Raw genomic sequence first — 25,000 nt, 5'->3', positions numbered from 1 at the left:
TTAGTCCATTAATAATCAGTGGTAAGTTAATTATATCATATAATGGTATACAGCTTTGGTTCTCATGTCACTAGGTCTATAAATTTTTGTTTCACTGTCGCATTCCGCTTAAATGTTTGTCTTTTCAACCAAAGCCCTTATTAGTTGTGATGACTTGTTGAGATCTCCATTGAACTGCTTCAGACCTTTTCTTTCTTTCTTTTTTTTTTTTAAATAGGGATTTCAGACAGTCTTATTTTTTCACAGTATAAAACAGTAAAGCTAAAGGATCTACATTTTTGAATGGGCTGCTGGTAGATTATTTTGTCTCCACATCACTATTATGGTGTATTTGTATTGCGTTAGAAGAAATCTCTAAATGTTGTTGTACACTAATGGTGACCACTGGCATTGTGCACTGATTTTCTGTTATGAGAGTTTTATTTTTGTGTACATCTGGGAAGTTGAAGACAGGGCATCAAGTGGGAAATAAAGATAAGGAATGTTCAGAACTAAACAACTTGTTGCTGTTTTTAATACAAGAATATTAAAAGTAAATGGTAAATGGTCACATTTTTCTATAGCGCCTTTCCACCTTCAAGGCACTCAAAGCGCTTTACAACAAGGAACCACTCACCCATTCACACACCAGTGTACGCAGACACTAGGGGCAAGGTGGGTTAAGTGTCTTGCCCAAGGACACAATGACAGCATTCATCTGTGGGAGCTGGAATCACACCAGCCAACCTGTAGGTCAGTGGAGTGGAGTGGAGAGTGAAGTATATAGATCTATTATAACAATTACAAAAAAACTCAAATCAACAACTCACCAATTATTACACTATCAACTAACTGAACAAGAAATATGAATACAATAAAATAAAACTAATAACATGTTAGAATTAATTCAAATCAGACAGTCCCAACATGGCCGCCGTGTTGTCGCGTCTGCGTGATGTAGCACAGCGCTGCGGTATCTACGTGTTTACATTTGCGGTGTTTCTTGAGCTGACAGCGTCTTCAGCAGCTGATATCTCGTCAAAAATATTACATAGGAAACAATGGTGGCGGTTTTCCTGGTGACTCTTTATGAATATTCTCCACTTTTTTACATTAGTGTTGTGTTTTTATGCTTCGTTGTTACGGCTGCAATGGTACTTGGGTGGTAAGTCGTTAGCTTATTTTATTAGCATAAGAAGAACATATAAACTACACATGAGATAAACTATTCAAGGGGAAAACATTCTCAGTTGTATCGTATTTGCGTTTCGATTTTGTTCCCTTAATATCGGTGGAATTCGCGTAGCTGTCAGAATTTGGTTACTACTACCAGATTACCACACACAGGCAAATGAACAAACATGTTGTCTCTTTATAACAATTCTTTATTAGGATTTAAAAAGAGACAAACTTAAAGAAATAAAATTACTCTTTAAATAAACTACTGTAAAATAATGTGACACTGTCTGTCCTATTTATTTTTCAGTCTGGAGCAGTTCTTTTCCCTAACACAATTATTATTACAAAGCATTGACTAAATTTACTTTTTTTTCCTTGTATGTTAAGGGTGGGCTTTGATGTCCATGCCATTCTTCGAAACTCTGATGAAGAACAGTCAGTTCTCCCAACTCCAGAAAAGCAAATGGTTCGGGTCACCAACCCCTTCACCCTGGAGCTGGCATGTAAACCTGCCTCTGTGGCTGGTGAGAATATTGATTTATTTACATGTAGTGTCTATCTTACCTTTTAAGTATCTAACCTTTTGTAACTGTTTCCTGTAGATGGGGTGTGGTTGCGACTTCGCTGCCTTGAATCCTCTGTTCTGAGCTGTTTCTGGGGTTGTGACACTTCTTCTGTTCAGGCAGCTCTAAAGGCCCTGCAGCACAGCCCACAGCCCAGCAGTCTGCAGTGTTTCCAGGAGGCTTTAGCCTTTCAGTATAACTACAGCCAAAAGTTTCAGTATCCTTTATAATACAATACACAATGGAGCCGGCAAGTGTGGTAGTCATCTATTTATTTATTTATTTATCATCATTTAGTTAATATGTTTATTTAAAAGTTGCAGTTACCAAATTCTTTGAGATGATCAGTTATCTTTATTTTCTCCTGCTTAGTTTCTTTAAAAAGCCTCTCTCAGAGTTAGTGATACAAACTGGACTGAGCTCTTCACACACATCCCTGCAGAACAGGAGATCACAGACTTTGGGCCTCTACCAAGGCAGCGCTACCCCCTAGTGGCTGTGTTGACTTTGGCCGAGCAAGAGGCTGTTGACAATTACAACATTGTCAGTCCTATTCCTTTATTCATCCTTTCACTGTGTATAATAGACATGCTCATATTATCTTTGTTTCAGGTGGCCAGTGTGACAGTCATTCACGTACCAGATGACAAGTACACTCTCTCAGCACGCACACTTTTTCAGTACCTTTTTACTGCACAGGGAAGCATGTATGAGTTAAAGGTAAATCCTTTTGAAATTATGAAGTACAAATTTACTTAAATGTAGGTGTATGAAACCAAAATGTTGGATCTGTGAATTTTTCATAAATTGTAGATTTCACAGACTGAGATACATCTAAAGTTCTTATTAGTTCTGGTCAATGGGGGTAATGGTGGCAAAGCCATTTCAGGGCTTGGATTTTACATAAACTGCAGCCTGCTTTCACTAAAACCCCCTCATCCGTTTTTGCAGCCTCTCTTCATGTCTGCAGACAGTGAGGAAGACAAAGCAGGGCCCAGTACCAGCAGCAGTACAGACGTGAGCCCAAACGGACCAGAACTGGACTCTGAGGAGGAGCAGTGGTCGGACAGGAGCGAGCGGGACTGTGTGGTGTGTCAGAATGCCAAAGTGAACAAAGTGCTTCTCCCCTGTAGACACACGTGTGTGTGTGAGAACTGTGTGCTGCACTTACAGCACTGCCCGGTCTGTAGAGCCTTCATCATAGAGTCATTTATCTTGAGACCCAGTGAAACAAACAGCATTTAGGATGTACCTACAGGCATATAGGTACATCTAGAAGGACTGTTCTCTTTTCATGGAACCTTATTTATAGTTTTTAAGAATAAACATTACAGAGTATGCGCTTTATTTAACTGCAGTTCAATGTGGAGTCTGAGCACTGAGGCATCTCAGTTTGTTTGATTTTTAAATATTTCTGTTGACAGAATTAACATATTATTTGAATCTCAAAGATTCATGCCTGGTGAGAATTACAAGGTAAAAAGAGTAAGACTGATATTTAACAATTCTGTTATCAAGTTTATGTCTAAATCAGTACTTTGTCATTAAGCAACAGTTTCATCAGTTTTCACATAAAAAATGTCAATATATCTTTTATATGTAGTAATAAAGTAAAAGACAGATAGACCTTTTACTTCAGTTTATTAATGCTTTCCAATGGAAGGCATATAGAAGAGTATAGAATTTAACATGGAAAACTTTCTGCCTCCCAAGTATAACATACAAACTGAGGCATACATTTCAACAAAATGCATTGACACAGTAAAGCAAAGCAAAAAGTTGTAGCATATGTTTTATACAGGCTTATAGTCCAACTTGGACTCAAGTTTCTTTGAATCAGCCACTTTGCGGACGGCCTTCATGAAGTCCTCTTGTGTCACATATTCCCTGTCCGAGCGGATGGCAAATAAACCTGCAGCACACAGGGCACAGACAATGTGAGAAAAAGAACAACATCAATGAAAGAAGAGTTCACAAGAGCCATGGCCAACCTGCTTCTGTGCACACATTCCTCAGATCAGCTCCGTTGAAACCATCAGACAGCTTTACAATGGCTTCATAATCTAAAACAAATGTTAAAATGCATTTTTCAATCTTTTTGAGACAATTATCAACTACCATTAACAAATAATATCCTGTAAGTTGACCTACCAAGTTCTCCATGCTTAGTTATTGGACTGGAGTGAATCTTCAGGATGTCCAGACGAGCCTGCTCATTTGGTAGCTCTATGTCTGCTCAAATAAAACATTGAAACCACAAACGTGTTAACACTAATTGTATTCATGTCATTATGCATCAGTGTGTTAAAATGAGTGCTTACGGATTTTACGGTCAAGCCTGCCGGGACGCAGCAGAGCTGGGTCCAAAGTGTCTGGCCTATTTGTGGCCATGATCATCTTAACTCTGTGCAACGTGTCAAAGCCATCCATCTGGTTGAGAAGCTGTTGATAAACATCAGCATTAAAATGCAAGCTACACAAGAACAGTTAGAGTTAAAACTAATATTAAGTAATCCCATGCATTTCTATTTAAATTTAATATGCATTAATCTATTAAAGATGACAACAAAAAAAGTGGCAATAAGTGAAGGACATTTCTGATTTCTTTTATTTATCCCATGAACTGCTTAATGTGGAGTAGGATCTTCTACTTTGTAGTTCCATCCAAGGGACATTTTTAAAAACTGGTAAAAGTTACTACAGAAAGCCCTTTGAACTGACTAACATTAAGTTTAATTGTCTAATAAAATAGGAATTTCATATGCACTATATGTCAAAAATAAATGTATTGCTACTTCTATAAAAGGCTGTGTTAAAATGTAAAGACTTGGGCTAATGTAATAATGTCTGACCTCCATGAGAGTTCTCTGGATTTCTCTGTCGGCAGAGGTGCCCTCAGAAAAGCGTCGCCCACCTGTAAAGAGTAAATACTTTAATAAAAATATGTTCCAAATGGAGGCTCACCATAATTTTATTTAATTTTTTTTTAACACATTATTGTATTAAAAAAGTATTTAATAGCATACATAAAATAGAACATCTGGCAGCATTTACTCACCAATGGCATCAATTTCATCCATAAATATGATACAGGGTTGATGGTCTCGGGCATAGTTGAACATCTCTCTGATGAGCCTGGCACTTTCACCAATATATTTGTCAACAATGGAGCTGGACACCACCTGCACGACACAGAGTGTGAGCCTCTGTCTATACAAGTCTAAAAATTAAATGTGTTCAAACCCACTTTGAGGAAGTTGCAGTCCAGCTGACTGGCCACTGCTCTTGCAAGAAGAGTTTTTCCAGTGCCTATGACACCAAATCAAAATTAGATACACTACTCAAGTTTCAGTGTTATTTTTCATCATACTACAATGGATTTAAATTAACACTTAAAGTACTTGGTGTAAGGACCAGAATATTAAGCAAATGTTTTTTTTCTCTGCCAATTATGTTCAATAAAACAGCCCATATTTGTTATGTTATCAGAAAAAGTCAGAACACATCGATACATTCAGTCACAAATTGGTTTAGGCTTGTAATGATTGAGTTCTCTATATATTATCTTGTAATTCTAACCTGGTGGTCCATAAAGTAGACAGCCTTTAGGAGGAATGATCCCAACTCTCTGGAAAAGTTCAGGGTTCGTCAAGGGCAGCTCAATGACCTGTCAAAAACAGACGTAAAAGCATAGCATATTAAACATTTGTAGAAAAAGTAGTATCAGTATATTTTATAAGAACCCGTTTACCTCTCTAAGTTCTCGGATCTGTTCACTTAAGCCACCGATCTCTGAGTAGGAAACACTACCAGGGTCCTCGTGGGACATGTTGTACACGAGAGGGTCCACCTCCCGGGGCAGATACCTGCACAGACAAATAATCTGTTAATGAAAAGGACCAATCCATTTCTTATGCAGCATTTGGTAATAACATAAATCTCACCTCATTATTGTGAGAGTGGTCATGTCCAAAGCCACTCTGGTACCGGGCTTTAACTGAGACTTGTCCAACTGGAGAAGAGTGAAAAAGCTCCAATCAGTACCGATATGTGAATTGAAATTTTGTACAGTTTGTGCGTTTCGCTGTTGTTACCTGTCTACGACATCCGACCACATATCTTGGACCATTTGTAGCTTTTACAATAACTGAAATCAGAAAACAAATCATAATTAAATTTCTAGAAATACGTCTTGAACATTGTGAATCTGAGTTTTGAGTGTAGCTTCAGCGAACTTACATTTTTCCTCAGTAAGCTGTTTAAGCACCTCTCCGACAATCTGTAGAGAATAAGACAAATGTTTATAAAATGATTCTGCTGGTAATTTAACTGTTTGTGTGTGTGTATGTGTGTGTGTGTGTATGTGTTTGTGTTTAATTTAGTTTTCTTATGCTAATGTGAATACAACACTTCTACAAGTAGTTGATGGGAGTTGTAAAGTCCATGAAAAGGGAAGGGAGACAATAAATGAAAAACGTAATGTGTTGCTTACCAGTTAAAGAAAAATATTTATCATACTAATAATTCCTGAATGTCAACAGCACCAAAACAAATTTAATTTAACATGGATCGTGTGCATTGTAATTACCTGTCCAACACTTTGCAAAGCCTTAAGGTCATTTTCAGATTTTTCATATTGCTTTGTCTGTTCTCTCAGCTGTTCTCTCACTGAAACAAAAACACAAACAACACGATGTTAACCAAATACAAAATTAGCTCAAGCTACGTGGATTACATTTGGCTCTGATCACAAACGAGGTTGACATAAATTATTTTTAGCAAATAACATCTCAATTAACAATACAACGCGACACCATTAAACCATTTTAGTGATTTTAATGCTCCGATTAGAGCCAGTTTGAATGAGAAAGCAGCGGCATGACAAAGCATTTGCTAGCAGGTAGCTTGTCAGCTGTCACCAGGGAAAGATGTAGGAATGAGGCATTAAGATATCGGGAGCACTGGATCGGAGAGTGCAATAATTTCTTATACTCACATTCTTTTAATCTCCCGTCCACCTCTTTATGTTCCAACAGTTTTTTCCTGTAGTCTTGTAGCGCCTTCTCTCTGGTGTCCGCCATGATGATGCTCTGCACAAACTCACTTCTACTTCTCTGCTGATCGAAGGCAGGTGCAAACTTTTTTAGTGCGCTACTGCCCCCCTCTGGATGTGATAGTCACTGCGACGATAAAAAGGCCACAAAAAGGCTGCAGAGTCACACCGTGGACCTATAATATTATATTAAGACCTTTAAAGATAAAATCTTTAAAGCTGCAGACCTGTGCCAAGTGTCCTCTGTGAATCGCAACAAATTATGGAAAGATTTTGGTCATTTCTGGGTCAAATCTAATTTGATGTGATTAATTTTATTTATTTATTTATGTTATATATTTTTATGTTTATGTTATATGTTTTGTCTCTACGAGAGTTTGTATTATATTATTATATGTATTTATTTGCTAAGAGCTCAGCACAGCAGCACTATGCTGTTTAAGACACGTATCTTACATTTTAGGGTTAGGGGTTAAGGTTAGCAGCATGAGGTTAGTACATAGAACTATAATGGGTTAGTAGTAGAATAATCTGTCTGTGTACTTCTAATTAGCAGCAGGATTCATGTGAAATGCACGTAGATATGTGTACTGTAGGGGGCAGCACTAAGCCCGCCCGCCCAGAGCAAGCCGCTATATAGAGTAGAAATAGAAGAGAGCCGGTTCTGTCCAATGAGCGCGCTCCGTGTATCACGAGGGTGGTCCGCAGGCGAAGATGGCGCTAGAAGCAGTGAGCTGTCGGTAACCGGATTACTCTGCTCATAACATAAAATAAAACAGTCCGAGCATTCAGCGATGGCCCTGCTCTACGGCCTGCTGTGGCGGCTCTTGCTCTTCCTGGTTCATATGAACAGGGCTTTCGTTTGCTGGCTCCGCGCTCGCACTCGGTGCTTTAAAGGCCGCCTGTGGGAACGGGCACTGGCCTCTCTGCTCCTGCCGGTGGCTTTCACGGAGTTCCCGGAGGAACAGAATAAGATGCATCGCAACTCGGAGGCCAAGGCACTGACAGCGGACAGTCCCTCTGAGCGCCAGGCTCTGTTCCTCCATGACGGGAAGAGTCTGGAGAAACTCCCGGTGCACATCGGACTTCTGCTGGTGGACGAGGAGCCCAGCTACACGGATGTAGCCAACCTGGTTGTGTGGTGCATGGCCATGGGTATATCATATGTCAGCGTGTACGACGACAATGGTACGAGTGTCCTGTAAGGCGCGGCTGTGTGGTTTATCATTACTTCAATTACCCCGTGACAATTGGACGTTGTTGTCCCACAATGGGACAAATATCTGCCAACACATCATAGGAACTTGTCGTTTACAGATTTACAACAATTGCTATAGTATATCATGGTTTATACAAATGTGTAGTTGATTTTGGTAACACTATGGTCTTTAAATGTATGTCATGTCTGTAGAAACCATTGAACTATAATTGTGACTATTGTTTTATTACAGGTCTTCTCCAGAAAAACAACTCTGTCCTCATGCATGAAATAACCCAACTGCAGAGAAACCTGTTGGGAATAGAGGGGTCAAAAGTAGAGTTCCTGAGAAATCGCTCTGAAAAACATGGTAGGCATTTAATATACTACTACCAACCATTTTGCACTACATAATATATCACACTATTTTCACTGAGTGGGCTAACTGGTAATGGTGCTGTAATCAGTAAAATGTCCATCTTGAAATAATATTACTGGACACAGATTCTGTATAATGACATTGTTACAAAGCTGATTGAAAATCACATTATTGGACAGTATTCTATCTAGGGCTGGGTATCATTAAGAAGTTGCCGATACGATACATACCTCGATACATAGGCCACGATACGATACATATCTCGATACAGTGCACTTTCGATTCGATATGATATATTTCAAATCAATTCGATACAGTTAAATAAAATAATAAAGGTTAAATCATGGCTGTGATACTAAAAGTGTTTGTTAAACCACTTCTTGTGCAAAGTTCATATGAAACACAAACATTTTAATCCTCAAAACAGAGTCAGAAATGTCAAATGTGTCGAATAAATGAGTTTCCTTTCACTCCACAAGCAACAAAACTGTAGCACTGTAACAAAATAATTTAGTAAACCACGTAAAAATACTGTTGGTGATATATCGATACAGTAGCCCACGATATCGATACTGTATCATCACATTAAACAATACGATATATCAATATTCCGATATTTTTGCACACCCCTAATTCTATCCCTATATTAAAATATATAAGTAAGATATTATATTTTCTTCTTCTGTTTGTATTTTACTAAAAAGGCAATATAAAGCTGTTGGCTCATTACCTTAAATATTTCAGCCTTTGTCATGTTTAGGAACCACAGCTGATAAGAGACTGGTCACACCAGTCAGATGTCTCTGGCAAAAGCAATGCTCTGACCCCTGAAAAATGTAAGGCTAGAGGTGGGCGATATTGACAAAAACAAAAATCTCTAGTCTCACTAATTTGCTGGATTATTCCTGTAACACATAAGCATACCAGTGCAGACATATCAACAAACTCATAGTAAAATAAAATGTCAATATTACAAGTCTGTTTGCAGCTTATAGTTTTAATTGCAGCTATAGATGCAATATAATTAGCATATCTCCAAATCAGCAACTGTAATGTATTACATACTTTATACTTTTGAGACATGCCATTGACAGGCCTTATATGCATTGTTCCACATCTGTCTACCTGAGTGTCTGATGATGTTGCTCTTGTCTTGCGTTGTGAACAGTGGTATCATGTAGGCCTGTAGTCAGTGTGCTGTCTCCTGAAGATGGGAAACAGAGTATCGTGCAGGCAGCCCAACATCTTTGTCGCTCTGTGGAAAACAAAGAGAGGAGCCCCAAAGACATCAGTGTCTCCATGCTGGACTCTTTGCTCAGAGGTACATCAACTCTCATCTGCTATTGTTTCTGTTTACTGACAAATATAATCATATTTTCTATGTCATAACTGTAATGGTTAGATTTATTTCGAAGGAGCTACAATGCTTTTTGTTGTTCATGTTTGTCTTCTAAGTAAACTCTACAAAACATAACATATATCATAGTATAGTATAAAGAATTCAGTGTCTTATTTATTCCAGAGTTCAAGAATATTCCAGACCCCGATCTGGTGTTGAAGCTGGGTCCTGTCGACAGTACACTGGGGTTCCTTCCTTGGCACATCAGACTCACAGAATTTATGTAGGTTTATTTGTTTTTCTCAAAACTAAACCCTCTCTTCATTCATGTGCTGTGTATGCTTATACACCCTTCTAGCCTTCAGTCACCATATTTTAACCTCTTTTAGCCAAAAAATATAGTAAAAAAAAAAAAAAAACTCTATAGAAATTATAATTTGAAAAAAAATTAAAATAAATAGCTGACTAGTATGCTAATCATCGTTTGCATCCCTGGTCATTTTGGGCCTCTTTTAGTTGTAACGGTGCTACTTTTATGCAGGTCTCTGAATAAACAGTGTTGAACTCTATTGTTTGTGTCTACAGCTCCCTGTCAACCCATAGAAATGTCTCCTATGATGATTTATTGGGGGCTCTTCACAGATATGGATCATGTCAGCAGCGACTGGGAAAGTAATGACCGCACTTATGGACTAATTTTGTCAACACAGTGTTTGCATACACTGACATCGGAATGGAGACTGTACTTGCTAAGTGAAACAACCATCAAACTTTGGGAAACTACCAGACAAATGTGAAGAATTGTCAAATTAAAGTATGGTCATGATTATATTAATGTCCCATTGTATGGCTTTATCAGTTATCAAAAATACTTTTTTACTGCAGAGACACCAGAGTTTTAATCTATATATAACTGTGTATTTGATAATTGTTCCTGTCTAAAAATTAAAATATCCACTGTTGATCAAAATATGTTGTTTTTTCTGTGAAGCATTGTGAAAAGACAGGAGAAATGTTAAGACAGACATTTTACAAATGCAACTTATGATTCACTGCAGAGCCTAGTTTTAAATCCATCCATACAAATAAAGTGAGATTGATCAGTCTGGCTTTCAGTTCAGCAGTTAGACTAGTATTGCACAGCCTCTAGAACATAATTGGTCTGTAGCAGTTCATCACAGTTCTGTAAAGATACTCCAAACATTGATAATTGTATTTTAATGTGTTTTGCTACATAAATATTAGCTCTTCCACACAGCAGAAAGAAAACTCATAACACGATCATGTGAACTGTAATGCCCAGACCTTCCAGCAGGGGCAGTCTGGGGCTCTATAGCGGCTGTACTTGCAGAAGGAGCCACATTACATGGCCGTTGTGTTGTTGTGAACGAAATCCGTCTGATCCACAAACAAAGAGCCGAGGGCCGCAGAGATGGGAGCCGTGCTGGGCCTGTGCTCCATGGCGAGCTGGGTGAGTATCGTTTTGTGTCGTTGTTTGACCGTGTGAAGACTGTTTTGGTTCGGCCTGATCGAGGGTTCGTGTCCGAGGCGACGATGACTGCGCATCACAAAAACAGGCCCCCACTCCTCCTCTGCAGTGGGTTTTAACTGTTCTTCTGCTATGACATTTGTCACGATGATTGTCCCGTTTACAGTATATTTTCATTCCAGTGTCACTGTTTAAATTCAACTATTAACACCAAACTGACTGCTGTTCATGTCTTTAACCTGCGGAGCTTACGTCACGTCCTTCCTTGGTCTGATGCGTGTTTACCGTGTTTACACTGGATCCCCTTAACACGTTTTATAATGTGCTTAAAGGTGTAATAACAATGTGGGCCTACCGCAAAAAGCGCCTGTGTTCGTAAACAGCTGCTGCTGTTGCGTCACTCTGTGCCCCCAAAACAGACTGCGTAATGGGTGCTGTGCTCTCTCCCACACTTGTGCACCTACTCAGATGTTCAGATATTCTGTTCTTGGAATTAGGTCACAGTGTAGAAGTGGAGAAGTTAGATTTTGTTTTTCTTAGAAGGACTTTAATCTCGGATCCCAATCTTAATTTTGGAACAGACCTGATTACTGTAAATAAAACAAAAAGGATCTCGTGGTAAGTGTTTGTATACATGCAATACAAAAACGCTCACAGTTAACAGACAGTTTACACATTTTTGGATTAACCACATTTTGTTTTACTTTTCTACTGTTATTTTGTAAATGTATGTCTTTGTTAACATAATGAATAACCCATTATCTACAATGTTGACCTTTGCTCCCAAATGCTTTTGTAAAAAGAAAATAAGATGTTTGTTTTATGTGTATGCAGATCCCTTGCCTGTGTGGCAGTGCCCCCTGCCTGCTGTGCAGATGCTGTCCCAGTGGAAACAACTCCACAGTCACCCGGCTCATCTATGCCTTCTTCCTGCTGATGGGAGTGGGAATCGCCTGTATTATGTTGATGCCGGGTATGGAGGACCATCTCAAGAAGGTGTGCTCCTAGATCAACATCACATTTTAATTGTGAGGTTTAATTTGAAAAAAAAATCTCTAAAATGATTTCTTTGTGCGGCTCTGCAGATCCCAGGCTTCTGTGAGGGTGGGATGGGCTCCTCCATCCCAGGAGTGGAGGGACATGTGAACTGTGATGTGCTGGTGGGGTACAAAGCCGTGTACCGTGTGTGCTTCGGCATGGCTATGTTTTTCCTCCTCTTCTCTCTCCTGATGGTCCGTGTGAAAAGCAGCCAGGACCCACGCGCCGCCATCCACAACGGGTCAGTGTCTTACTGGAATCTGTGTCATACAGTGAACTTTAGAGTTTTTCACATAATTTGACATATACACAGACAAACAACAACAACATGGACACATTACAGCACACATTACAGTACACTCAGCGATTATAATGCTGTGCTCTCTATTACACCTACTACAAAACAGGCATAACTGTGAACTATTCAGATATTATGATATTATATCATGTTTAAGTGTCTCAATGTTTAAATATTGCATAATGACAGCTACAAAAGTTTAGTAAGTCCAGTTGTTTTAGTTCAATTTTATGATAATAATGACATACCTTTTTTTTTTTTTTTAAACAGGTTTTGGTTTTTCAAGTTTGCTGCAGCTACTGCAATCACCATTGGAGCATTTTTCATTTCTGAAGGCCCTTTTACAACTGGTAAGTCAGAACTACTTTTAACAGATGTCACAGTATAGAAATGTCCAAATTTATAACACGTTTCTCATAGAGCTTGTTGAACATGTTTTACTGTGCATTTTGTTATGTTTATATGGGATTATTACACAAAATGAAAACATGTGCATCTAAATTTAACTGTTTTTCTCTACATGTGACATGTGTTTGCTGTGCAGTGTGGTTCTACGTGGGCATGGCAGGAGCCTTCTGCTTCATCCTCATTCAGCTGGTGCTTTTGATCGACTTTGCCCACTCATGGAATGAGTCGTGGGTGGAGAAGATGGAGGAGGGGAACTCTCGCTGCTGGTATGCAGGTATGATATAAGTCTTTCTTTCTGATATTATATAGCAAGGAACATGTTACTGCACCATGAACTATCACCATAGACAGTACTTGCATTTAGTTATTGCATGTATATGAAATCTTTTGAATGCTTTGTGTTCTCAGCCCTGCTTTCAGTGACTGCTGTGAACTACCTGCTGTCCCTGATTGCTCTGGTCCTCTTCTACATGTATTACACCCATGCGGACGGCTGCACTGAGAACAAAGTATTCATCAGCATCAACATGTTCCTCTGTATCGGAGCCTCTGTCCTGTCCATTCTCCCTCAGATTCAGGTTTGTTACAAGTCTTTCTTCACAAAAATTCTTTTTGAATATCAGTGGCCTTGTTCACATGCACATCAAAATGTGATTATAATTTGGACCTTTAAGATTACTTAAATATAGTGTGAGTAATTAAAGGGACCATGAGGCTTTTTACATGTCATTTACATAACCCTATAACTGTGATAAATGTGAGATTAATCAGATTTAGGGTGTGTATGAAGTAACTGCAGCCACTAACATCTCTATGTGGTATTTGTTTAATTTAAGCTTTTTGAGTACCCTTTGAGTAAAAGTCTTCTGTGGTCTGTAGGAGTCCCAGCCCCGCTCAGGCCTGCTGCAGTCCTCCCTGGTTACCCTGTACACCATGTATGTGACATGGTCTGCAATGACCAATGAACCTGGTAAGGTTTCTAATGGTCATTACAATCTGTTCTATAAATATAATGAAATGTATGAGTTTAAAAGTGTATTTTCCTCACAGATAGGAAATGTAATCCCAGCCTTCTGGCCATGATTGGTCTAAACAGCACCAGTCCTGCAGCTCAGGGTCAGGTGGTGCAGTGGTGGGATGCCCAGGGTATTGTGGGATTGATCCTGTTCCTTATGTGTGTGCTTTACTCCAGGTAAATATCTGACAATAACTACAAGACTAACTCACCGTTGGTGACCAAAAATCATTTAGAAGTTTTAGCAGGATAAGTTATGGGATAGATAAAAACACTGTATTTTCTCCCTTCAGCATCCGTAACTCCTCCAATGCTCAGGTGAACAAGCTCACCCTCAGCACTGATGAGTCGGCCCTGATCGAGGACGGACCTCAAAGTGGCAGTTTTGAGGAGTCAGGGAGCCTCAACAGAGCCGTGGACAATGAGAAGGATGGTGTCACCTATTCTTACTCCTTCTTCCACTTCATGCTCTTTCTGGCCTCACTATACATTATGATGACCCTCACCAACTGGTACAGGTCAGTGGAAATGTGGAGGTGAAACTGTCACATTTAAGTGTTATAAGTAGTTAATTACAATTTCAACACTGCCACTATGACTGAAAAATTAGTGAAATATAGCTCTATTGGATAACCGTGCCTGTATTATGTTCTTTACAAATCTATGTAGTTTATCCTTTTTAGTCATATGTATTTGTGACATTATTTTTCTTTCTTTTTTTTGTAATAACCTCCATAGTCCTGACTCCACTTACGAGACCATGACCAGCCGGTGGCCGTCGGTGTGGGTGAAGATGTGCTCCAGCTGGATCTGCATCGCCCTCTACGTGTGGACCCTGGTGGCCCCACTTATCCTTGTCAACAGAGACTTTGACTGAAATAAATCATTCACTCATGCACAACATTTCCACACACACTATAAAAAAATGTCATTGGCTGTATTCCTTGCTAAGCTTTGATGACAGTGTATTCTTTGTGGCTCCTAAACAATCCAAATTAGGGAAGAAAAGATGCATGCTCAAATAACTCAAAAGTGTGTACTACATGACACTTGTGGTTGTAACTAGTATTTATATTTTATTGCTGTATTGTGTTCACCCCGCAGCATGCTCAAACCTCACATTCTAACAAGTTTATCTGTTACTTTTCTCTTTGAAAAACATAACATGCATTGTGAAGTGTATTGATAGTCTGCATAGTGACTAGAATGTGTTTTGAATAGTGGTTGCTTTTTACCTTGTATTTTGACATGTTTTACTGTATTGCACATGATTAATTAAAACTAAGTGAAAAATGTATCCATACTGTACCTCCTATTTTAACTTTGCATTGCAGCCTGTCCCAGTAAATTAGACCCAAGGCAGGTTAAACAAGTGGTCACAAAAACAATCACTTACAAAAGTAAATGTTGCGTGAGATTGAACTTGTGCAAGTTTTGACTAAATGAAGCGACAGATATGAAACCAAGTATTTACAACTTTATTTTTGCAATCACATTTTATATCACATTGATAATAGTGATATTTTACCACACATTTTACAATGTAAATTATTACCACCAAGTGAAGACATTGGACAAGGTTTCAACAAGAGTCCTCAACACTTGATATACGGATATTCAGAGTTGTAGCAGACAAACAAGGCAAGTTTATCGATTTTGTGATCGCACTGTCCACATATGTTCTTTGTATTTTAACACTTTAAAGTTACCAGTTGTAACTAAATTGGCCAAACCCCCGTTGTATTCTCACATAACACCACTAGACACCAACTAGATTGCTCTGACTGTATGCCCCCTTTGGACTGACAAGAAGACCAGAGGGCACAAGTGAGCCTAAACAAAGGTGCCAGTTTTCCTATCTGCCATCAGAGAAATCAAATAAACTTACAGATGGTAGCTTTAAAGCTTTAAATGATAAAATACCAACATTTGTATTGCAATGTAATATATTTGAAAAAACTGCAACATACTACGGTTATTTAAAGCCAGGTTTCTCATGAAATTATATGCAGAACACATAACTATTGACACTGACACTTTACAAAGCGCTTGAACCAATAAAATAAAGTGAAATAAAATGTGAGTTTGTATGACTGTTCTAGTCATCGAGGGTAGACTCAAACCTGAAGAGACTGGTGACTATTAATTTTTATGTACCTGGTATGACAAAAATAGCTAGTGAAACAAATCCATAGACTTGTTTTGCATCCAAATGAAGAAGGACCCTCAAAAAGGATTGGTCCAGGAACAAAAGACAGGTGCTGTATTGCTAGATCCACTGCTCATTTGTGTCCACCTTGGAATAAAATATTACCAAATATGTATGAAGTCTATTAGTCCAGATCATGTCTAGATGTAGAAAAAAAATCATGTTGAAATGACATACACTGTCATTCCTTTAAGTCTAAAATAGTCAACATTTGAGAGCCACAGCTGTAATAAACTAAAAAAAAAAAAAAAGCTACTGTAAAAACCAAACAAAGACCACAGTGGCAGCAGAGTCCATGAACCACAAATGCCCTGGCACTGAGTGGGCCGACAACATAGGAGTAATGAATTTATAGTGTTCAAGAGATACTATGACAGCAAGTATTGAAATCTTTATAGCCAACTATGAAAATGTCATATACACTACTGGACCCTGGACAAAATTGACTGTTGGTTTTTTGTATTATGCAATTTTGACAGGCAAAAAATGGTCAAGAGAGTCACACTGGAATGCCGTCTTGAAGCAGTAACTAGTAATCTACTGTGATTTTTCACTTTTATGTGCATTCAAGAGAAGTGAGATTCTGTAACAAACTTGTGGCCCCAGTCCAGGCCAGTGTCCGTGAGGCTGAGCTGCTTACATGGCCTCCACTGGAGTTGAATCTGCCTCCAGCCCAGGACTCAGCTCACACAGGTAGAACAGGGTCTCCTCACTAGCCTCTGCTTCAGTCAGGGGCTCCAGGCGGATCAGAGAGCTGTGTCTGGGCTGCACCGAGTCCACACAGTCCAACAGCTCAGACGGCAGCTTGTCTACCTGTTCTGCTGGCGTGATGATCGCCTCCTGTTGGTTACTCATGGAAGTGGAGCTTGGACCTGAAGCCAGGTCCAGGTCTGGAGGGGCAGAGCAACCATCAAGGAAAGCCATCAAAGGGCATGAAGTATACTGGATCAGCTGCTTATCTGTGAGGAACAAAGAGTGAGCAGTGAGCTTAGAGTACATCAGAAAAAATGCATCAATATGTGCTTACATATGGATTCCCACCTGTGTTGACCTCAGTCTTTGATTGGTCCAGCAGCCCAGTGCTCTGTTTGGATCCAACACTTTCCTATAAAGAGTAAAAAAAAAAAAATGTAGTTTTAAATCTTAACTTTAGATATTTCCATTAAAAAATGTTGTATGTGTAGTGAATAAAACAGCATTGACTAGAAGCAACTAGTTCTATGGTAAAGTTTATCTGAGAGGTCCTCCTGTCATGTTGTTAGTGAGGGATGCACTTACCTCATGATCTACACCAAAGGGTTTGCCCAGCATTGCCTGAAAGTCCTCCAGACTGCAGTCAATGCTATCCAGATAATCCATCAGCTCCAGCCTGCATGATATAGTAAAGTAATGAACAAGAAAGTAAACTAAAGCATGTTGAAAAGCCATACTGAACTCTTTCACAGTTCATGGGACAAGTGTATTTGTCATGAGAAATTAGCACATACCACTGTAAAAATTGTAAATAAATTGTAAAATTGAATCATCACTGTATTTATAATGTGTATGTGTAAATAAGATAACCCACACTGCTTTTTATTTCTTATTTCTCTTGCACTTACTTGCCCAGTAGGCTAATATTCTGCGAGATGGCTCCGTTTTCTTTGAGTATGTAGTCCATTAGCTTGACTGGGTCCTCCTGGCTGAGGGCGCACTGTTTGTTGAGCTGCAGCGCCGCACTGATGGGAGTGCTTTTCACTGGGGAGGGCTGGCTCTGTGTACTGGGCTCTGTGTATGCTGTGCTGACCTCCATCTCTGCAGGCAACCCTCCACTGTTCAGGTTGACCTCCACTATCTCAACATCACTAGACACAGGGTTTATATGGTTATAAAATATGCACAAAAGAGGATGTACATGCACGTAACCAGGGAATACATTGCATCTGAACCTGTTGGATTCATATATCATGTTGTCACCTTTACCATATTGGGCCAGAGAAGGAAAATAAAAAGATATAAAACAGGATAGAAGAGAAGTAAAACATGTACTGTAAAACATCAACAGGCTGAGAAGAACATAAGGATTTCATTACATTTCAGTTGCTCTCTCACCTGTGGTCATAACCTTTGGATGAACCCTGCGCAGCCTCCGACAACAAATCGGCATCGACCACGTCTGTGAAGTCACAAATGATGACGTCTTCACTATTGTCCGAGCTTGTGACATTGTTCAAACCGTTGACAGAGGGCTACAGGAGAGAATATGGGATTTAAATGCATGGGCTTCAACTTCGTGTTTATAGGTGATATTTGGAAGACATTTTACTATTCAAAAAGATAAATGAGCAAATTGTTATAGAAATTTTTTAATTATTCTGAAACCTATGAAGTAGTACTCACCTGCTCCACACTCACTTTATCATCATATAACTCCTGAATGTATTTTGACTTCTTGCCATTGCTGTTCATAAGAAAAGGCCTGTGACAGATACATCATAAAACAGAGTCCATATTAGTAAAAAATACACAAATTGCAGCTAAACTGTTACAAAATGTAAAAAAAAAAAAAAAAAAAGACCATGATGGACACAAAATTATCATCCATTAAACCATGACATGCAGATAGCAATTAATTGAGTATCTTACCGTTTCCGTTTTAAATTAAGGATGCGGTTGTTCTGTACCAGCGTGAGGAGAAAGTGTATGAGCTGAGAAAGGAAGAATAATGACAGAATAAAACAGAATTAATGGTGTTACACTACATGACAATTGACACATTTAATGATTATGACTATAAAGGCCTTTAACCAAATGTCAGCTCACAGCAGGTCTTAACAGTGCAGTTACCTCTGACACACTCTCTCCCACACAACTCTCCCACTTAACCCACTCACACATCACACATTCATAACCATAAGTAAAAGTACATTTTTTTGAAAAAGGGATGAGGTTATGATCTTTTGTTGTGTGTTTTAAATGTACACATAGACTAACCACATATACACACACAAATAAACACACTATATAAAATACATCTAAAGATGTTAATTAAAGGTTGTATAGAGGATTTTTTTTAAGGGAAGAGAAATACAGCGACAGTCCTTGTGCGCATTCAGAATTACTGTTGAAGTGACCTGTTTAGAAGTAATTCAGCGACCGACGCTTCACTTTTTAGACGCTTCGTCTGCTTCGGTCGTGCCATCGCTGGACGAGATCTCCAAGAATCACCTCAGTTTGGCTTTGCTCCTTTTCCTCTTCTCTTCTTCTTTCAGCGACCTCAAAAACTGACTTTCTTTTGCGGCGAACCCGTCGTGGATTCTCGTCGGCCGTCGCGACAAACTTTGTGCGAAATGCGAGGAAGCGACAGTTCGAAAAAGCCTCGAAGAACCGCTGCGTAAACCACGTAATCCCCACGCTCCGACAAGTCAGTTACACTAGGGAGTTTGATTGACAACCTAACAGCCAATAGAAAATGAGGGAGCCTCGTTTTCTATTGGCTGATGTTTATCTGGCCGCACTACGTCCACAGTTGATCAATTTTTGTTCTTTTTTTTTTGGTCATCATAATTACAAAGCTGCTTCGTCTCTGTAATGGTATTTTAATCTTTCACTGACAGTTTGAAACTAAAAAAAATCCTCCATACAACCTTTAAATAACCACATATTGTGCATAAATATTAGCTGCAGCAAAACAGTGTACCCACCTTTTTTATAAGCTGCTGTTGATGGGAATGTTTCTGTCGGAGGTCTGATATCTCTGTCCACAGAGCTTCATTCTCTCTAGAATTATAACAAAAAATAAATGAATAAATTATAAATTTCATTGTTAAAACAATCATCTTCAATTCAAGAGTCACTGGGCGATTTTTTTGTATGTAGATTAATGTTGAACCCACACAAAAATGTAGAATCTAAAAACTATAAAGCACAACCAAAATTTGTGTGACCTAAACACAAACGCAATTTAAACTTTTCATCCCACTCTCTCCTCTGTGACATCCATAATTAAGTGACACTTCATCATCTTTCCATGCTAAATGCTCACCTATTATACATGTGGTTCATATGAATCTAAGTGTGTATTGGTTTCCCTGGAGGAGACAGCTCTCACCTCTTGAGTGTGGCCAGGCGTACATCGATGTCCTCTTGTTTGCAGTGAACACTCTGGACAGTGGCCAAAATATTTGTCAGGTCGGTTTGTCGGATCTTGTTTTCTTCTGGCCGAGCATTTGAAACCTTAACAAAATGTATTACATAACTTAATCAAAAATAATATTTTAGCACAACTGTTTACAAAACTAAACATATCAGCCATAGTTCTATGCAGAGAAGTGAAAGCTCCATATATTCATATGCCGCTCACCTTTCTCTTGATGTTTTCCAGCAGCTCATCCTGGCCGTGTTTGAAGTAAGGATGGTGAAATTCCACTGGACCATCTCTCTCCTGCTTCACAATCCCTGTATCAATGTGCAGAACTTTCCGGAAACCATCTGCAATAACAGCGTATGATCACAACAATGATAAACATTTTGTTATGACATGACTAGTGTAGTGAATTATACAATCAGTGATTAATTGTTGGAAAACTTAAATTGCTGTGTTTGGCATCTGTCAATGATGTTTGTGTTTTCAGTCGTTAGGGACTGTCTTATTTTTCCCTCTCAAAATGTAGAATTGTTCTAAGGGCTTAAAAACAACACTTACTGAACGGTTTTAAGATTTTCTGTGGGTCACTGTTATGATAATTTCATTAAGTTATAAGACTTTCACTGGATAGATAATGAATCATGAACACAAAGTACTCATTAGCCTGGTCTGTATGAGCCATCAACATTTTGGTTGTTCAGTTTGTCTCTGAAGTGGATCTGCATACACCACAACAGGTCACTGGAGCTACGTCTCTGGAAATAGAACAATGAATATTTACACATGTTGAGCTGTCGGATGAAGCTAGCCATGTTGTTGTGTTTGAAGAACTTCGGGAGGATCTCTTTGGCAAAGCGCTGTTCATCCAGCACCATGAAGCTGTTCCCCTCCTGCAAACATCAAATTCAGCATTAGCCAGGAAGTCAGGTAGTGTAATTATGACTTTTATAGATCGAGTCTATGTACAACACTAGTAGGTAGCTAATGCATTTTAGTTTAGCATTTACCTAGCTGAAGTGTTTACAATAGCCTAGCCAAGGCCTTTTGGCTTAAGCACGGTTTGATGTTGTTTCATAAATTACATTATAATGTTACAAATGAAATACAGGCCAGATTCCTTCGACTGTATGGGCTATTGTCTAATTAATTTAAGCTGTGGGTTGGGTCTTATCTAGGCTAACGCTGACCCCCACTCCGCGTTACCTGGCTCCAGCAAATAAACTCATTGGTGTCCGCGTCCTCCACCAGAGTCCACAGTTTGGTGAGGAACGCCGGGACGTTCGAGTTGTGCTTCATGTCGCGAACCTCTTGACACCAATAATACTATTTACTATAAAAAGTACGATGAGAGCTGTATAAATATCCAAGCGGTCGAGCTGCCTGCGTTTGCGTTTGGAGCAAATGGCAATGGCGTTTAACTTCCGGTTTGATGCGGACACCGGATTGGTCCAAAACAGAAATTTACGTAAGAGCACTCACGTGGAATCGTAGAGACTTTTCTTGTCAACGGAGATTTCAACAAACTCAGCACCGAGCGTGGAGAAAAACGCGAAGGTAATGGTAGTAATGCAGCATCTAGCCTGCACATAGCCCATAGTCCAGAGAAATTTGGTTTTATTGTATTAAAATGTGTGTCTATGTGAAAAATGTAACAAAATGGGCCTCCAGTTGTTCCATCTTAGAAACTGACAGTACATATTTAGGCTGTCAGTTTTCATAGTATTAGCTCTGAAATTATGCTGTTTATGTGCTTGTCCTTTTACTCACTCATACAGTTCACACTTCATTTGAGTGAGTTCTGTCAGAATCCAAATTCATAAAAGAGGATGTAATCTCTTCTTTTATAAGAGGATCTGGGACAGATGCAAACACACGTGTTTTTGGGAATCAGTTTTCAGGGGCGGGTCCAGGCGGTGTAACATTTTTATTTATGGGGCCATTTCAGGACAGAGAGCCTGTACGCCTATGTAACACATTAGCCTATTAAATGCAAAACAAACACAAATTAACAGCTAGTCTCTTCATAAAACCAGAGTAACAGACTAATACTGATGGTTACAGGCGAATATTGCCTTTAGATTTCTATGTTTACAAAAGTGTTGTCCCCACTTAATTATAAACGTAATTTTCAGGTTGTATAATAACAAAAATATTCAACACACAGGAATAGGGTGGACAGGCTACATTGCCAGGGATGGACCTGTCCTGCACCCTCTGGACAGAACCACGAGAGATCCACTATACCTGTATCATTTGCCATGCGTTTAATTCTGTCTATCTCAAAAGGGCATCTGAGGTGCTGGAGAATCTACTACGTACAGGCTACTTAGCAGTTGTGTAATTCAGACGGCAGCCCTACTATAAAATGCAAGTCTGGCAAGTGCCTAAGGAAGAGTTTAATGAAAGTTGTGTTACTGACCACTAGATGTCAGCATTATACAGAACTAGGTCTGTGCCTCGAAGTAATTCTCTAAGAGGAATTGTATAATTGACATAATGAAAAAAGAAAATCCATATTTTTTGTTGTAGTTTAAAGATCATGAAATTGGTCTGTCTTATATTTGTAATGCCCTAATGACAACAATGACAGGCTTACTTGTGTGAATTATTATAGGCTATATTTACCAGTACTTTTAGAGATTATTTTTGGCTGCTAAGTTTACATTAGAATTCTACATAGTATGTTAAAAGGAAGTGGTGCAGTGGTCAAAGCTCTAGATAAAAACTGCAGAAACCAGAAATAGGACAGGCAATCCGTCACCCGCTCTGCCTTGTGATGGATCCACAGAAGATGCCTTGGACGAAGGAGCCACGGGACATCAGGGCTGAGTGCCCCTGACAGACCGGGCCCTAATTACACTGGATAGCCATGTTACATCAAAAGACGTCACCTGCTCCTTTAAAATGGCTCTAATTAAGACATTCTTTAACTTGTACATAAGAGATTATGGACAAGCGGGAATCAGGGGCCACTGGAGCACCCTGGTCACATGGACATATGGACACACAATTTTAACTAAACTTAAAGGTGCACTATGCACCTTTTCTCATCCACTTCATGCTTGTCTTCTTGGAGATGTGATTACTTTGTCTAGAATGTTAAAATTAAACATACAATTTTTACATTTGTTTTATTGTCAAAAAATACCTTGAAATACCTGCACTTATACTGTGAGTGGAGTCACCTCTCCACAGATCTGTAACTTGGGACAAGCAGGTGGTAGACCCAGAAATATAATGCACCTTTAAGGATTTCTTCTTTATAGGCAGGAGTAATAAAGTTATAGAACTGACTATAGCATTTCAAGAAGTGGAAAAGTATGTTTTTATTTACAGTATCATATATATTGAGGAGAGGTACTGTCTTTAATGTAACAGAAAAGTTATATTTTAAGTCTAAACTAGCCAAGGCTGGTTTAGACTTGGCCCACAGTCCCTGGATCAGACGTGCTCTTCAGAGGCTCTGGGACTTGGTGGGAGTGTGTAGTATTTTGATGAATAGTGTGATGGACATGATAACATTGATCATTTTGTCACATAGTTTTAATTACTGGTTGTTACACAGACATCGTGATGTGGTCACATAATATGGGAAGATAAGGGTCAAGGGGGACAGTAGCTCAATTGGTACGTTTGTCCACTAATTTGAAGGTTTGAATCCCGCTCTCGATATAAACATCATTGGTTGAGCGGTCAGATCCACTTACTTGGAGGTGCGATTCCAGCTCCCACAAATGAAGGCTGTCATGGTATCCTTAGGCAAGACACTTGGCCCACCTTGCCCTTAGTGTCTGCATATGTGTATGAGTGTGTACACTGGTGTTTGAGTGTGTATGTGTGTGTGAATGGTTCCTTGATGTAAATGAGGTATGAGTGTCTTGAAAGGGGAAAGCATGACCATTCACCATCATTAGTTTTTTATTTAGTTACTTTGGGTTGCTTTGGGTTTTATTTTGAATACTGTTGAAGAAATTGTACCGTACCACCATATCACATCTGATATCTCACATTTGAGATTGTGAAAAGCTCCAAGCTTGCTACATTTACTTTAAGTTGATTTTATGAATCACTAATATGAATGGCAACTGTATTGGGCTAGACTTGTACAGGAGCTGAGTAGCCACTAGGGGTCCCAAGAAAAATACTTTCCTTTCATCTGGTGTTAGCTATGAGCTGTTGTGGATATGGATCAGCATAATTTTGGAATTCAAAAAGTTTTTAAAGTCCACAACTTTAAAAGGTTTCGCTAATACTAAAAACTTTTTGTTTAGTTGACAGAATAGATTTTTTCTTTTGCTGTGGATCCTACTTGAACAACTCAGGGATTACACAAACATTGTAGAAATTTCACAGATTTTAATCTCTACAAGCCAATTTAATGCTTTATTTTTTAAATGACAATAATAATTTATAATCATCACAGCTCATTGTCTTTCTAGATACTCACTGAAAGCATTTTCCATTGTTCCTTGTTTTAGTTTGTCAACTTGGATCTTAAGCTGATATATTTCTGTGAGCATTATTAGTCCATTGTATCAATACACACGTACATTTCTCTCTTGGGGCCACCACAGAGAGCACATAGCCCTCTTAAAGAGCTTATATTACACAGATGATTCTGATCTATGTTATAATGTGGTTTCCACATCGAAACCATACCTGGAGTTTTGTTTCTTCTCCCAAACAGAACACAATCTCTACTGAACTATTTGCCAATCTCTACTAAA

The 25,000-nt window shown here is 39.0% G+C and overlaps 5 protein-coding genes across 7 annotated transcripts; 3 read left to right on the top strand and 2 right to left on the bottom strand.

The window, feature by feature from the left end:
- Positions 1–960: 960 nt before the first annotated feature.
- On the top strand, positions 961–3,059 carry cgrrf1 (cell growth regulator with ring finger domain 1). 2 transcript variants are annotated; one of them, XM_055162237.1, is made up of 6 exons: positions 961–1,144; positions 1,546–1,682; positions 1,761–1,938; positions 2,123–2,264; positions 2,334–2,441; positions 2,673–3,059. In XM_055162237.1, the coding sequence occupies exons 1-6, from the start codon at positions 1,041–1,043 to the stop codon at positions 2,964–2,966; spliced, it is 963 nt and encodes a 320-aa protein (XP_055018212.1). In that variant the 5' UTR covers positions 961–1,040; the 3' UTR covers positions 2,967–3,059. The 2 variants fall into 2 exon arrangements, with proteins under 2 accessions (XP_055018212.1, XP_020775455.1); XM_020919796.2 differs by having other exon boundaries at positions 962–1,144; positions 2,117–2,264.
- Positions 3,060–3,345: 286 nt separating this feature from the next.
- psmc6 (proteasome 26S subunit, ATPase 6) lies at positions 3,346–6,898 on the bottom strand (the record flags this gene model as incomplete). The annotated part of the gene is made up of 14 exons (XM_020921197.2): positions 3,346–3,633; positions 3,713–3,784; positions 3,873–3,953; positions 4,043–4,163; positions 4,574–4,635; positions 4,780–4,903; positions 4,969–5,030; positions 5,301–5,388; positions 5,473–5,587; positions 5,666–5,733; positions 5,816–5,868; positions 5,961–6,000; positions 6,310–6,389; positions 6,718–6,898. Coding segments are annotated over 14 exons (1,266 nt in total), but the record flags the coding sequence as incomplete, so codon positions are not given.
- A 561-nt stretch (positions 6,899–7,459) lies between these two features.
- Positions 7,460–10,660, top strand: nus1 (NUS1 dehydrodolichyl diphosphate synthase subunit). Its single transcript, XM_020921208.2, has 5 exons — positions 7,460–7,962; positions 8,226–8,342; positions 9,520–9,672; positions 9,874–9,973; positions 10,276–10,660. The coding sequence occupies exons 1-5, from the start codon at positions 7,569–7,571 to the stop codon at positions 10,364–10,366; spliced, it is 855 nt and encodes a 284-aa protein (XP_020776867.1). The 5' UTR covers positions 7,460–7,568; the 3' UTR covers positions 10,367–10,660.
- A 340-nt stretch (positions 10,661–11,000) lies between these two features.
- serinc1 (serine incorporator 1) lies at positions 11,001–15,235 on the top strand. The gene is made up of 10 exons (XM_055162236.1): positions 11,001–11,161; positions 12,014–12,175; positions 12,265–12,458; positions 12,786–12,865; positions 13,060–13,197; positions 13,332–13,501; positions 13,803–13,893; positions 13,974–14,115; positions 14,232–14,456; positions 14,677–15,235. The coding sequence occupies exons 1-10, from the start codon at positions 11,123–11,125 to the stop codon at positions 14,813–14,815; spliced, it is 1,380 nt and encodes a 459-aa protein (XP_055018211.1). The 5' UTR covers positions 11,001–11,122; the 3' UTR covers positions 14,816–15,235.
- A 160-nt stretch (positions 15,236–15,395) lies between these two features.
- On the bottom strand, positions 15,396–21,691 carry hsf2 (heat shock transcription factor 2). Of its 2 annotated transcripts, none has more exons than XM_020936861.2 (12): positions 21,477–21,691; positions 21,055–21,163; positions 20,490–20,617; positions 20,238–20,362; positions 19,831–19,906; positions 18,773–18,834; positions 18,527–18,605; positions 18,239–18,375; positions 17,749–17,991; positions 17,426–17,516; positions 17,189–17,252; positions 15,396–17,106 (listed from the first exon to the last, which is right to left on the bottom strand). In XM_020936861.2, the coding sequence occupies exons 1-12, from the start codon at positions 21,567–21,569 to the stop codon at positions 16,784–16,786; spliced, it is 1,530 nt and encodes a 509-aa protein (XP_020792520.1). In that variant the 5' UTR covers positions 21,570–21,691; the 3' UTR covers positions 15,396–16,783. The 2 variants fall into 2 exon arrangements, with proteins under 2 accessions (XP_020792520.1, XP_055018210.1); XM_055162235.1 differs by having other exon boundaries at positions 18,542–18,605.
- Between the last annotated feature and the right edge of the window lie 3,309 nt (positions 21,692–25,000).

The sequence above is a fragment of the Boleophthalmus pectinirostris genome, unplaced genomic scaffold (assembly GCF_026225935.1).
Source record: "Boleophthalmus pectinirostris isolate CB_2022bp ecotype Guang Dong unplaced genomic scaffold, ASM2622593v1 HiC_scaffold_427, whole genome shotgun sequence".
NCBI lineage: Eukaryota > Metazoa > Chordata > Actinopteri > Gobiiformes > Gobiidae > Boleophthalmus > Boleophthalmus pectinirostris.
The sequence above is the reverse complement of the archived record's forward strand: the minus strand, read 5'-3'. Positions and strand labels throughout refer to the sequence as shown.